This window comes from Pseudorca crassidens, chromosome 11, assembly GCF_039906515.1.
Source record: "Pseudorca crassidens isolate mPseCra1 chromosome 11, mPseCra1.hap1, whole genome shotgun sequence".
In the NCBI taxonomy this organism is placed as follows: Eukaryota; Metazoa; Chordata; class Mammalia; order Artiodactyla; family Delphinidae; genus Pseudorca; species Pseudorca crassidens.
Window position 1 is genome coordinate 56,372,066 of NC_090306.1, and position 13,229 is coordinate 56,385,294.

The window sequence follows — 13,229 nt, forward strand, 5'->3', positions numbered from 1 at the left end:
TTGAACTGTGAAATCCACTGAACTGAAGTTCACAGAGCCATCCATCGAACACATACTCATTGAACACCAACTATGAGCTAGGCACGTCTGCTCTGGGCACTGGCCATGAAATCCTGGAGAAAAGCTGGATAAAAAGGGGAGATGGGGGGACTTCCCTGGTGGTCCAGTGGCTAAGACTCCACACCCCCAATGCAGGGGGCCCGGGTTCGATCCCTGGTCAGGGAACTAGATCCCACATGCCGCAACTAAGAGTTTGCATGCCGCAACTAAAAAAAGAAAAAATCTCGCATGCTGCCTCTTTCTGTTATGAAAGATGAGAAGTCAGTTCTCTTCCGCCTCTACATCACCACCATATTCAGACACAGTTCTTGTTCCCCCATTCTTCCAATACAGTTTTGTCATTTTTGTAAAATCAATATTTAGCATTTACTTTAGTATGACTGCAAACAGTATTAGAAGACAAGCCATGTTGCATGGCATGATTACCTGCCTTTTCTACAGGATATATTTTCTGTTGTCTTGATGTCTTTGTTGGCTTAATTTTCTTGTGTTTACCATGAATTCAACTCCTCAGATCTGTAATCTCTCAACATGTTATATCATATCAAGAATTCTATTAGAGGTTTCCAACCCATCTGGAACGTTTGTTTTCTAGGGTTACTACCCAGACCTTGGGAATTTCCTTCCCACAGACCCTGGGAACCCAGAGTTTCTTTTCATTCCTGTTAAATTAATTAAAGAAGGAGGCCATTAGACTGAGGTGGCTCTAATGCTGTGGTAGCCCAAGGAAGCCAACCAAAATCTAAGCTTTTACAAGGTTATGAAATCAAAATACTAAGGACAACCAGTCACAAACAGCCAACTAGGCTTTAAGTTACAGCGAGTTAAATAATTTCCTTTCTTTGCCTCTGCTCTTCCTATATCTGTCTCTCCCCAGACTCCTGTTGGGGGAGCATTCCTAACGACTTCTGGTTTGGTGCTGCCAGATGTGAATCCATTTTTTTGCTCAAATAAACTCTTAAAATGTTTAATATGCCTCAGTTTACCTCTTAACACTCTCTCTTGCATCCTTCCTGGCTTTACTCTCTTTTGGTGGTTGGTACACGTTCTCTGACAGCTTCCCAAGGCAGAGTGCATGCGAGGAGAGTATTCTGAATTCTTGCATAGTTGTCTTTCTTTTACTTCCACCTTTGCTAGATGGAGAATTCTAGGCTGGAAATTTCTTTTCCCTCAGAATTTTGAAGGCACTCTTCCATTGGTTTCTAGACTCCAGAACTGCTATTTGTTGAGAAGCCTGACGCCATTCTGATTACTCGGTTATTATTTGTGTTCTGATACACTGTGTGAAAACTGCCCACCCCCACTGGAAGCCTGTAGGATTGTCTTTTTCTCCCAGTTTTCAAATCTCATGATGACGTGCCTTGGTGTGGGTCTGTTTTCATCCACAGCTCATGGACCCATACATCTGGAAACTTATATCCATCAATTCTAGGAAATTTATGAAAATATATCCTTGATGCTTTTCTCTCCTCTTTCTTTTTGTAACGTCTATTATTTGGATATTGTGTTATTTGGATTCGTATAATTTTCCTATTTAGTCTAGATTCTTCATTTATTTATTTGTTGTTTTGTCCTAATTTCTAGAAATCTTCCTCAACATTTTTTCCAGTATTTCTGTCGAACTCCTTCATTTCTGCCATATTCTTACTTTTCAAGAGCTCTTTGTTCCCCACTGGAGGCTACTGTGTAATAGTATTCAGGGCCTCCCACCCAGGGATACAAATGATGTTAATGATCTTTTTTTTTTTCTTTTTAAAGTTTTCTTCTTCCTGCATGTGCTGTTTCTGTTTTTTTCTTTGTTTTTGGTGATAGTCTTGCATCTTAGATTCTTTCCTCCAAGTGCCTGTGTTTTTCTTAGCTGTCTGTTCACATCAAAGATGGCTCTCCAAAGTAGCTGTTTGAAAGCTTGGTACCCGTGAGTGGGGCTCCTGGATTACGGTCGTCACTGTATAGTTCAGGCCAGACTGCTTCTGTATAGTTCAGTGCCAGATGGCACTGATTCTTCCTCCAGCTCGGAGGGGATTAAACCTGGATACCTGGCTTCTTTGAGCTTCTGTGAAAAGACCAGCAGCCTCCTCATTCAGTGTCTCACTGAATCTCTGCTTTCAGAGCTGGACTGGTACACTCAGCTGTGCCCTCCCAATCCAGAGACCCTCCCTTTCACGTTTTCCAGAGGATAAAACTAGGCTCTGCCAGGAAGGGGAGGGGTGCTTGGTGGTTCTGAGTTGGGGAAGGCATCTGAGGGACTCATTCATTCTTAACAGACTTTCAACCAATCCCCCTGTGTTCGTACTCTCCCATCACTTTTTTTTTTTTTTTTTTTGGCGGTACGCGGGCCTCTCACTGTTGTGGCCTCTCCCGTTGCGGAGCACAGGCTCCGGACGCGCAGACTCAGCAGCCATGGCTCACGGGCCCAACCGCTCCGCGGCATGTGGGACCTTCCCGGACCTGGGCACGAACCCGTGTCCTCTGCATCGGCGGGCGGACTCTCAACCACTGGGCCACCAGGGAAGCCCTCTCCCATCACTCTTGCTTCCAGAAGTTCCTGATTCTACCTCTCTGACTTGCTGGGAGTTTAGGATGCACATCAGGCTGTCAGCTTTCCACTCTGCTTCTTTAAATTAATCTTTCTCCATCTTCTTTGCCACTTCCAAATTTGGTTGTTGTTATCTATTTTTCTTTTCCTCTTCTCCTTATGAGTTTCTGCCTCCTGAAAAATCTTATACTGTCATTTTAAAATGGGGGTTTGGGGTAGGAGCAGGGCTAAAGGCATGTTTTCAAGCTAGCATCTTTTGACTCACGAAGCTTTAAAATCACTGGTCGTCTGTCACTGTCAGAAACTGGTTCTCACAGTGAATTTGGATTCTTTTCTTCTCAAACAGTTGTTGGAAGAGGTAGAAAATGACAGTCCCTATCTTTTGTTTAAAACACTTTTTCTGTATCTGAAGACGGGTGAAATCTTCTGCAGTGTGAAGCTAATTAAATGTGAATCATTCCAAGAACATTCTATAATGTCTAGCCGTTCATGGAACTTACTCTGCTAGTCAAGGTACTTTGCTCAAAGGGCCTGATAAACTGTCCAAACTACACTGGAGAAGCACACACACACACACACACACACACACATACACACTCACTCACTCACTCACGCAATCATTCAGTTTTACTTTCATTGTAACCATATAAATATGTGCGTGTGTATACACACACACACACACACACACACACACACACACACACACACACACACACACACACATATACATATATACTACCTGGCAAGTAAAACTGGTTATTTGATTTGAAATGGACCAGTGAGTAGAGTTTTTATTGCAAAGTTGGCAAAAAACCATGAACACATTTCTCTTCTAAATACGTTTAAGACTTAAGGCGAAAATGACAGATTTGTTGTTCTTGTTATAAAGAATGCTTTATGATTTTACAAAAAATAAAGCAGGCCTTTGTTCCTGAAGACAATTCAGTCACAACTAAAAAGGAAAGCCAATAAATTAACTGCACTCACAAAATGCTGTCTCTTGCTTTTCTAATATAGGATCTGGGAAGATTCATCAATCAGATGGTGACAGGGATGAGTGTTAACACGAACACAGCCAGTGTTAAGTCAGACAGAAAGGGTTTGAATCCCTGCACGGCCTTTTATTAGCTCTGGGTCTTTGGGCAGCTTATCCAGCTGTGTAAAATGGGCACAGATGTTATAGGGCCACTTTCAGGATTAAATGAGAAAACACATATAAACTGCTTAGTGCCATGCACGGTACAAAGTAGATAAAACTCCCTTGTAATAAAACCTCCAAAGAAAACTTCGATACCAAAAGATCTTTACGGACAACTACACGTTGCAGAGACAAGCACAGTTCTCTGACTTGAAAGGCAGGTGAGCTGCATTGGAGGGTATGGGCTCTGGTTTCTGACTGGCTGAGGTGTCAGAGCTTCAGGATGCTGCTTCTTGTCCCAAACTGCATCCTTCTGCTAGGCTGTTCTACTTTATTTGCTATAATAAATTACTTCATATCATAGCAATAAAATCTATAAAAGTAATGCCTGATGCTAATGTGCTATGAATGTCTCATCAGGAACTTATGAAAATTAGTCTAAAACTGCTCACCACATCCAAAATCAGAGGGACTCATTTCTCAGTCAATTAGGTATGAAGAGTGAGTCTTAAGCCAAGCGTGAAGGCTCTGATGGTACGCTTCCCGAGGTGGAGGCCTATTTCTCACTACTCAGAGCTTTCACAAGATGAAGATACAGAAAGAGGACTTTGTATAAAGATAGTGAGATCATTAGAGAAATGCAAATCAAAACTGCAATGAGATATCATCTCACACTGGTCAGAATGGCCATCATCAAAAAATCTACAAACAATAAATGCTGGAGGGGGTGTGGAGAAAAGGGAACACTCTTGCACTGCTGGTGGGAATGTAAATTGGTACAGCCACTATGGAGAACAGTATGGAGGTTCCTTAAAAAACTACAAATAGAACTACCATATGACCCAGCAATCCCACTACTGGGCATATACCCTGAGAAAACCATAATTCAAAAAGAGTCATGTACCAAAATGTTCATTGCAGCTCTATTTACAATAGTCCGGAGATGGAAACAACCTAAGTGCCCATCATAGGATGAATGGATAAAGAAGATGTGGCACATATATACAATGGAATATTACTCAGCCATAAAAAGAAACGAAATTGAGCTATTTGTAATGAGGTGGATAGACCTAGAGTCTGTCATACAGAGTGAAGTAAGTCAGAAAGAGAGAGACAAATACCGTATGTTAACACATATATATGGAATTTAAGGGGAAAAAATGTCATGAAAAACCTAGGGGTGAAACAGGAATAAAGACACAGACTTACTCGAGAATGGACTTGAGGCTATGGGGAGGGGGAAGGGTAAACGGTGACAAAGCGAGAGAGAGGCATGGACATGTATACACTACCAAACGTAAAACAGATAGCTAGTGGGAAGCAGCCACATAGCACAGGGAGATCAGCTCGGTGCTTTGTGACCAGTTAGAGGGGTGGGATAGGGAGGGTGGGAGGGAGGGAGACACAAGAGGGAAGAGATATGGGAACATATGTATAACTGATTCACTTTGTTATAAAGCAGAAACTAACACACCATTGTAAAGCAATTATACTCCAATAAAGATGTACAAAAAAAAAAAGATAGAAACATTCATAAACCCCTGTAGTGCCTCAGTTTCCCTAACAGTACCTGTGTGTGTATGAGTGAGAAGAGGGTCCTTTGATTTCCTACTTAGGTAGGATAATTACGATTGGCACTAAATTTTGTGGGGTAGAGCCTTGCTTAAAATATTTCATGAGGCTCTATGTGGAAAATAAATATCGATCATTATAATAATTAACATTCATTACGGTTCACAAGGTGTTCTGGGCACCTTACATACACTAACTCATCTAATTTTCTCAACAATGCTACAAAGAAGGTAATGAGCACGCCATTTTATAGACAAGGAAACTCAGTACAGAGAGGTCAAGAGAGTTGGGAAGTGGGGCAGTCTGGGCTCTGAGTCCTTGCTCTTCATCATTTTCCAAGTTCATGCTTCTTCAGTTCATGCAATAGACTTTGCACAAGCATCTATATTCCTCATCGCCCTCAGAGGCTCATTTCCTGGAGGGCACGCTGGTTAGAAGAACATTGTTTACAGACTCCTCATCCACTCCTTCAACAAAGACAGGGATTAAACAAGCATCTTGTATGTGCCAGGAACTGTGCTAGACCTCAGGAATCTACTATTTTGTAACAATGAAAATGGATTCTGTTTTTTTTTTTTTCTTTAGCAAATTCTGCTTTCTCAACCGGCAAAATATGAGTATTTTCCACGAGGAGACACAAACTCAGGATGGTGAGGATTAGTTGTGTAAATGGAGCTGGAGCTCTAGAAGGACTGACAGGCATGTTTGATGAGCTTACGTATCATTTCTCCATCCGGGTATGGCACAAAACTTTTAGCTTCCATGAAAAGCTTTACTTTACAGCTGGCTAAAATTCAAGCAGTTTTGTGGGGTTTGGGGATAGTTTCCATGATTGGTATTAAAATCAGTTTTAGTACATATGTAACATCATCATAAAGCATAATTTTATATGATTCTTTATGTGAATAAAATATTTTGCAGTTGTGTATACATGGCCACACTTGAAACAAACTGAACATATAAATACTGACTTTGAAAAAGGAATCTATCACAGGATTAGTTTTTAAAGGGATACTCTCCTTTATAGTTAAATTACATTTTTATGTATATTAATCTTTAAGAATAAATCTATTGCGAGTTGCCATTTGATCCTGCAATCCCACTCCTGAGCATATATCTGGACAAAGCTATAATTCACAAAGATACATGCACCCCTAGGTTCATAGCAGCACTATTTACAATAACCAAGGTGTGGAAACAACCTAAATGTCCATGGACTGATGAATGGATAAAGAAGATATGGTGTGTATATATATATATATATATATATATATATATATATATATACACACACATACAATGGAATATTACTCAGCCATAAAAAAGAATGAAATAATGCCATTTGCAGCTATGTACATGGACAGACCTAGAGATGATCATACTAAGTGCAGTAAGTCCGAAAGAGAAAGACACATACCATATGATATCGCTTATATGTGGAATCTGAAATATGACACAAATGAACTTATCTATGAAACAGAAAGAGACTCACAGACATAGAGAACAGACTTGTGGTTGCCAAGGGGGAGGGGAATGGGGAAGGGAAGGATTGGGAGTTTGGGATTAGCAGATGCAAACTATTATCTATAGAATGGATAAACAAGTAGGTCCTACTGTATAGCACAGGCAACTATATTCAATATCCTGTGATAAACCATAATGGAAAATAAAATAAATAAAACTGCTTTTCAAATAAAAAAGAATAAATCTATTGCATTAAAAAAGACCATCCTCTTAAGTAAAATTTGAGAGTAAAATTACAGTGTGGCAAACTGTGTGGTAAGAGAAGCTTCCGAGGAATAGGGGTCTTCTGTAGATGCACCAGTAGTAAGCATTTCTAAGGACTCAAAACTTAGTATTGGGCCATGGCACTCAGAGTGTCTTTACTGAATGGAGGCAGGAGGAAGAAAGAATGGGGTGGAAGCAGGGTCTCTGCGTGCAGCCAGCAAGCAGGCTCTACACTGCGCAACTCCAAGAGGTACCCCGTTCACGGCCAATTCTGATGGAATAAATGAATGGAATGGAATAGACAGGATAAATGAGAGCAGGGTTAAAGTTACATGCGGGTTGCAGAAGCCACGTAGAGCCCCAAATACTTTTAGAATAGTAAGTTCTGATGAGCTCTCCCTTAATCTCAGCAAGCACAGCTGGTGACAGAACAGTGGCATACCATCTTTGCCTCGTAATGAACAAACCGAAAGGGGAAGCGACCCAGTTAAAGGCGTAAATGACTGTAGTAGCAACTAGAATAGGTCTGGAGTCTCCAAAGTCCCATTTCATCTTTCTACTTACTCTACAGAGGAACGTCAGATCCATCAGTCCTACTTTTCTCCCAGCACTGGGGGTTGGGGGAGATACAGGCTCTCATACATATGGCTTCTTGTTCTTTTTTTTTTTTGCAGTACGCAGGCCTCTCATTGCTGTGGCCTCTCCCGCTGCGGCGCACAGGCTCCGGACGCATTGGCTCAGCAGCCATGGCTCACGGGCCTAGCCGCTCCGTGGCATGTGGGATCCTCCTGGACCGGGGCACGAACCCGTGTCCCCTGCATCAGCAGGCGGACTCTCAACCACTGAGCCACCAGGGAAGCCCTGGCTTCTTGTTCTTAACATTTATTCCATATTGTAGTACCACTATTTTTGGTGTTACAATTAGATATATGTGATTTATTGGTTATTAATAAAACTTCATCTTCGATGTTAAATGTATATTGTCAAAGTTGAATTGAACAGCTCCCATTTCATACACCCACTTGAGAACTCTTGGTTTTTGCCTTAGCCACTGATGTAAATGCTATCCGACAGAGTGTAGTGAGGCACCTTTACGTAGCCTCATCACTCTCTGGAAGGGACCACACCTTGGTCACAGATGTCGCTTCTAGGTCTCCTTTGGTCTTCATGCATTAATCATTTGCTTCATTTTCTTGAAGCATTTATGGATGAACTTAGTTTATGGATATTAAAAGCATAGAGACCTCAATTTCCATTCTACAAATTTCCACTGGGGCTCAAATTTTCAAAGCTGTTTTACCAAAGCAGTTATAAATCTAGAGCCTGAGGAAAAGAGGGAATTAAACACATTTATATGTCCTCCTTTTCTTTTTGGCTTGGTTACCCAGGCACCTTGTACCATGGAGGAATTCAGGAAGTTACTAAAGAAAAAGACATTATTTCATTCTTGCAAAATGAATTATAGATGCATAGTGGACAGATGGGAAGATAGTCTCAATAGATTATTGTGAAAACTTAATCTATAGTATGTTAAAATGTAGAGAACCTCTGTTCCTTCATATGCCATCTAATTATTCATGGGGGGTGTGTGAGACGTATTTATTGAGTGCTTACTCATTATTTGCCAGGGATTATACTAGCTACATAAATATGTTATTTTATTTAATACTCTGAATAACTACAAAATGAGGATATTTTGCAGATACGCTTATTTCCATTTTATAGGTGAAGAAACCTGAGACTGAAGAGAGTTACAGTAACTTGCTCCATTCACACAGCTATTCAGTGCTGGAGGGTAACCGGCTCCACATTTTTGTACCATTAGGTAGAAACTTGGCAATGAAACTTAAAACATTTGCCATGCCTGTAAACCATTTGAGAATACACTTTTCTAATGTCTTCCTAAAACTCTGCATTTTAAAAGATATCACTTGTACTTACAACTTATGGTTATTCCAAGTTCCACACTGTGTTTCTTAGGGAGCTTTACATGAAATGTTCCACTACTCGGGATGACAGACTCTGTAATTTCAAAACAAAAAAGAATGTGTTTAGAGAAGACTAGGAAGATTGGAGCACCAATCAATGAAAATGCATCAGGAATACTTGTATCATCGTCATCATCTGTAGTTAAAGCTGTAGGAATTGACATCAAATCCTGATAAACTAAGCTCCTTGTGAAGAACAGACGTCCTACCCACAGGCCACAGCGCATAATTCACAGCAACAGTCGAGTTCCACGTTTTTAAAGTGTGATTCAGACAGCATCTCCATCAAATGTACCTAGGATGTAAGTTAAAAAGATAGATTCCCGAATCATCCCAGATCTGCGGAATCCGAATCTCTGAAGACAAGGCCTAGAAATCTGCATTTTAAACATATTCTCCAGGTGATTCTTAGGTATACTAAAGTTGAAGAACCAAAAGTAGTTATATTCTTTTCTCCCCCAGCCATATTGTTTGCAGAGTTTATTATTCAGCAGTGCTTTCTTTTTTTCATTCATAGCTGGGGGAGATCGATTTCGGAAAAGATTTCAGTTAGCTGTGACGGTTGTTGATTTGCAGGAGGAGAGGTGTGCCTAAATTTGTAAGGTAAACGTGGAAAAGTACACTTAAAGATGTAGAAGCAGCAGTGATAGTCAAAATATCTCACAACCAGAATGGTCCTGACCACAACCAACGAGACTGAGTGCTGAGCAGAGTTGGAACAAAGGGACCCAGGAGGTCCCACTGCACCAAGGATGACCCTCTAGTTTCTGGATCACGGGGACGTTTCAGGGAGGAGCACGAGGGCAGGGGTCACTGGAACAGAGTGAAGTTGGGCTCAAATGTTGGCCAACCAGTAGAGAAGTAAGCTAATGTAGGAACAGAGAGGGAAGCGGTGTGTACTGCTCGACTCTCAACCTTGGATAGATCTACTGTGATGTTACCAGGGCGTGACTAGTATCTGAGAAAGAAAGAATTGCTACATATTCTTAAATATATTCTTAAAATTCCTCTAACAGTCTGGGAGGCCTTCAATTGGAGACAAGGTTAAAATGGAAATATCCTCTTAAGAGATAACATCTATTCACACTAAGTAGCTAATGACTATAATCCTTTCTTGAAGGTTTTAGAAAGGGGTGGGAAGGGTTGGCAAGAAACAAAGGAAACATTAGCATAAGGGGAGGCTTGTGGGATGTCGGAATGAAACCACTTTTTCTGCTTCATTTTGTGCCAAGCTAGCTCCCAAACCGCCACAAAGAATTAACTACAGCTGCTGTGATGTGGGTAGAACTATTCGGTCCTCAGGCCCCTAGTCCAATTTGTTAATCACATTTTTAACATGTTTTGAGTCTCTGCAAAGCAGAGGTGAAAGGTGGGGTGGCCTCATGGAAGCAGAGTACTTCCTTCCTTCATCTGTCTTAACCTGCTCTTCCTGGCCTTTTCTACTTGCCCATGAAGAATTTAGGCAGTAAACCTTTTGTAAGACCAGAACCTGGGCTTCCCTGGTGGCGCAGTGGTTGAGAGTCCGCCTACTGATGCAGGGGACACGGGCTTGTGCCCCGGTCCGGGAAGATCCCACATGCCGCGGAGAGGCTAGGCCCGTGAGCCATGGCCGCTGAGCCTGCGCGTCCGGAGCCTGTGCTCCGCAACGGGAGAGGCCACAACAGTGAGAGGCCCGCGTACCGCAAAAAAAAAAAAAAAATGTAATAATAATAATAAGACCAGAACCTGATCTTCCAACTCAGAGTAACTGCCATAGACAAACAGGAGCACACAGTAAAATTTTGATTTTCCTGGGCCCTCCAGGCTTCTAGAAAGTCATCTGTGAAGAAGGTTCCCCAAACTGCCCTGGTAAGTTTCAGCCGGGGCTGCTGGGTAAAGGCAAGTCTGCCCCCCTCTGGCTTCTTCCTTCTTCCCAGTTCTTTCCTCATTTCGCTGGGGCGTGAGGGAATCTGTCGCCTTCTCCCACTTCCTCCCTCTCTTCTTAATTCTCCTGTCCTGTCAGGTGTGGCCCCTTGAGTGTCACAGATGTTGTCCTCAACTAAGACTAATCTAAGATGTGCCAGGAAGTAACAACATATTTATTTGTTTATTTATTCATGAAGAATTTGTATCCTTCCCATTTCCCAATCAGAACTTGAGATAGATAAAATTAGTTATTTCCCCCAGTAGATTTCAAAAAGACTGGCTAATTTTAATATATTGGGGCAGAAAAAGAGAAATGAGGTTCAGTAATAACCACCTCAGTATGCTTTACTTCCTTACTTCAGGTGCTCCAAGTATCACAAATATTTACTTCTAAAAGATCTCTCAAATCCTTCCTTTCATCTCTTCTCTGAATCTTTGTGAAGGCTAATTACTACCTGCTTCCCACCACCAAAAGAGAAAGTTTAGGAATTTGGAATTAGCATGCAGACTGGGGGCAGACAGGGTATTTGGAAGAGGCTAGTTTGGCCCATCTGCACCAATAGCCAGGCTGCAGAGAGAAGGCAGAAAGAAACAAGTGTACTTGAGGAGACAGTGTGAGGTCTTGGAGAGAGCCAGTGGTTAGCCTTGACAGCCCCTGGGTCTAGCTCTTCCAGGGGCTGCCTATTCCCTGTCCTCAAAGGCTGTGCAACACCAGTGTGCTTCCAGGAAATGCCTCTCCTGTCTAAATTAGCTTGAGTGCATTTCTGTGGCTTGCAACTAAATAGCTTTGCTATTTAGAGAACTCATTTCATGTATGTCTGTTTTAGTGTTATCCGTTTTACGAAAACGTTCTCTGTGAAAGGGGAGGGGAGCATAATGTATGTATATGTGTATCGACGTATGTATATGACATCTTGCCCAAGATGCTATACAAGTGAGTCTTTGATTCATAAGGGCCTGGAAAACACAGATCTAAAATAGTTACTATAGAAACATTTTGCTTTACATTTAAAAAAAAAATTATTTGTTATTTTTGGCTGTGTTGGGTCTTCTTTGCTGCGTGTGGGCTTTCTCTAGTTGCGGCGAGCCGGGCTACTCTTCGTTGCAGTGCGCGGGCTTCTCATTGCAGTGGCTTCTCTTGTTGCGGAGCACAGGCTCTAGGCGCACAGGCTTGTGGCACACAAGCTCAGTAGTTGTGGCTCGCAGGCTCTAGAGTGCAGGCTCGGTAGTTGTGGCGCACGGGCTTAGTTGCTCTGCGGCACGTGGGATCTTCCCTGACCAGGGCTCGAACCCATGTCCCCTGCATTGGCAGGCGGATTCTTAACCACTGTGCCACCAGGGAAGCCCTTGCTTTACATTTTTAATGTAGGGAATCTTGACCAAGATGAACATTGTTAATGACACTGAAGGAGACATTATCACTTCCTGGAAAACAGTAATAGATCACTTTTGACTACATAAGATTTGAAATATTTATAATGAATAAATATCAACATATGAATCTCTTTGATCAAGCTGTGGCTTCATTTTAATCTTAAATGTCAACATGATTTATTTTCTATCTGGTAATTTCCCCCCCATACAATTACTTGGTTGTTAAAGCCAAGGCACGTTTAATTTGGGGTTTCTTAAGGAAATAATAATAAAGAGGAAAAAGATCCAATATCTGGAGAAACATCAGGTTTAGAGTAAGTAAACAGAACATTTATTTTCTTAGACTCCCCTGTGATTATTTTGTGCTTCCCTGGTTTTGCTTTATCTTTGTTAATACTGTAATTAAAAACACATTTGGGTAAACAAAGTCCTCTTTCTTTCCAACTGGTCTGCTTTTTCTGCCCAAAGCATTCATTGTTAGCACAGTAAGATAACCACCACATCACAATTCATCAACCTGGACACCCTTGTGAGATTTGAAAAAATTAAGGAAGTATAACGGGGGCAAATGTTAATGTTTAACTCCCACTCACACAGAGAAAAACACTGGGGATTCTAGTAATGATGGCAAACAACATTTGATAGGATTTTTCACGGAGGCTTCTTGCCAGGACAAAGCTGTATTTTTTCCAACAAAGTAACTTCAGCATTAAAGTAGAAACTTTAAGCATTCATGATATTGTACACTGGTATTTAAAAGACAGTATTGAAAAAGGCAGAATGTAAACTGTGCATATGTTATGATTATAGCTTTACAAAATTATATGTATGGTAAAGGACTTTGGTAAAGAAATATAAAAAAATAAACTTTTGTTTATTAGAATGATGGGGTTATAAGTAACTTCAGCATAAGAAAAATCCCTTTAAC

General features: G+C 41.3%; 1 protein-coding gene across 5 annotated transcripts in view; it reads right to left on the reverse strand.

Annotated features, from left to right (window-relative positions):
• GRIP1 (glutamate receptor interacting protein 1) overlaps nt 1-13,229 on the reverse strand; it is a 700,393-nt gene that overhangs the window by 74,586 nt on the left and 612,578 nt on the right. For all 5 annotated transcript variants that reach the window (XM_067697253.1, XM_067697254.1, XM_067697251.1 and 2 more), the window contains one exon: nt 8,976-9,056. In XM_067697253.1, the coding sequence (XP_067553354.1) occupies nt 8,976-9,056 (81 nt within the window). The remainder of the gene's footprint in view (nt 1-8,975; nt 9,057-13,229) is intronic.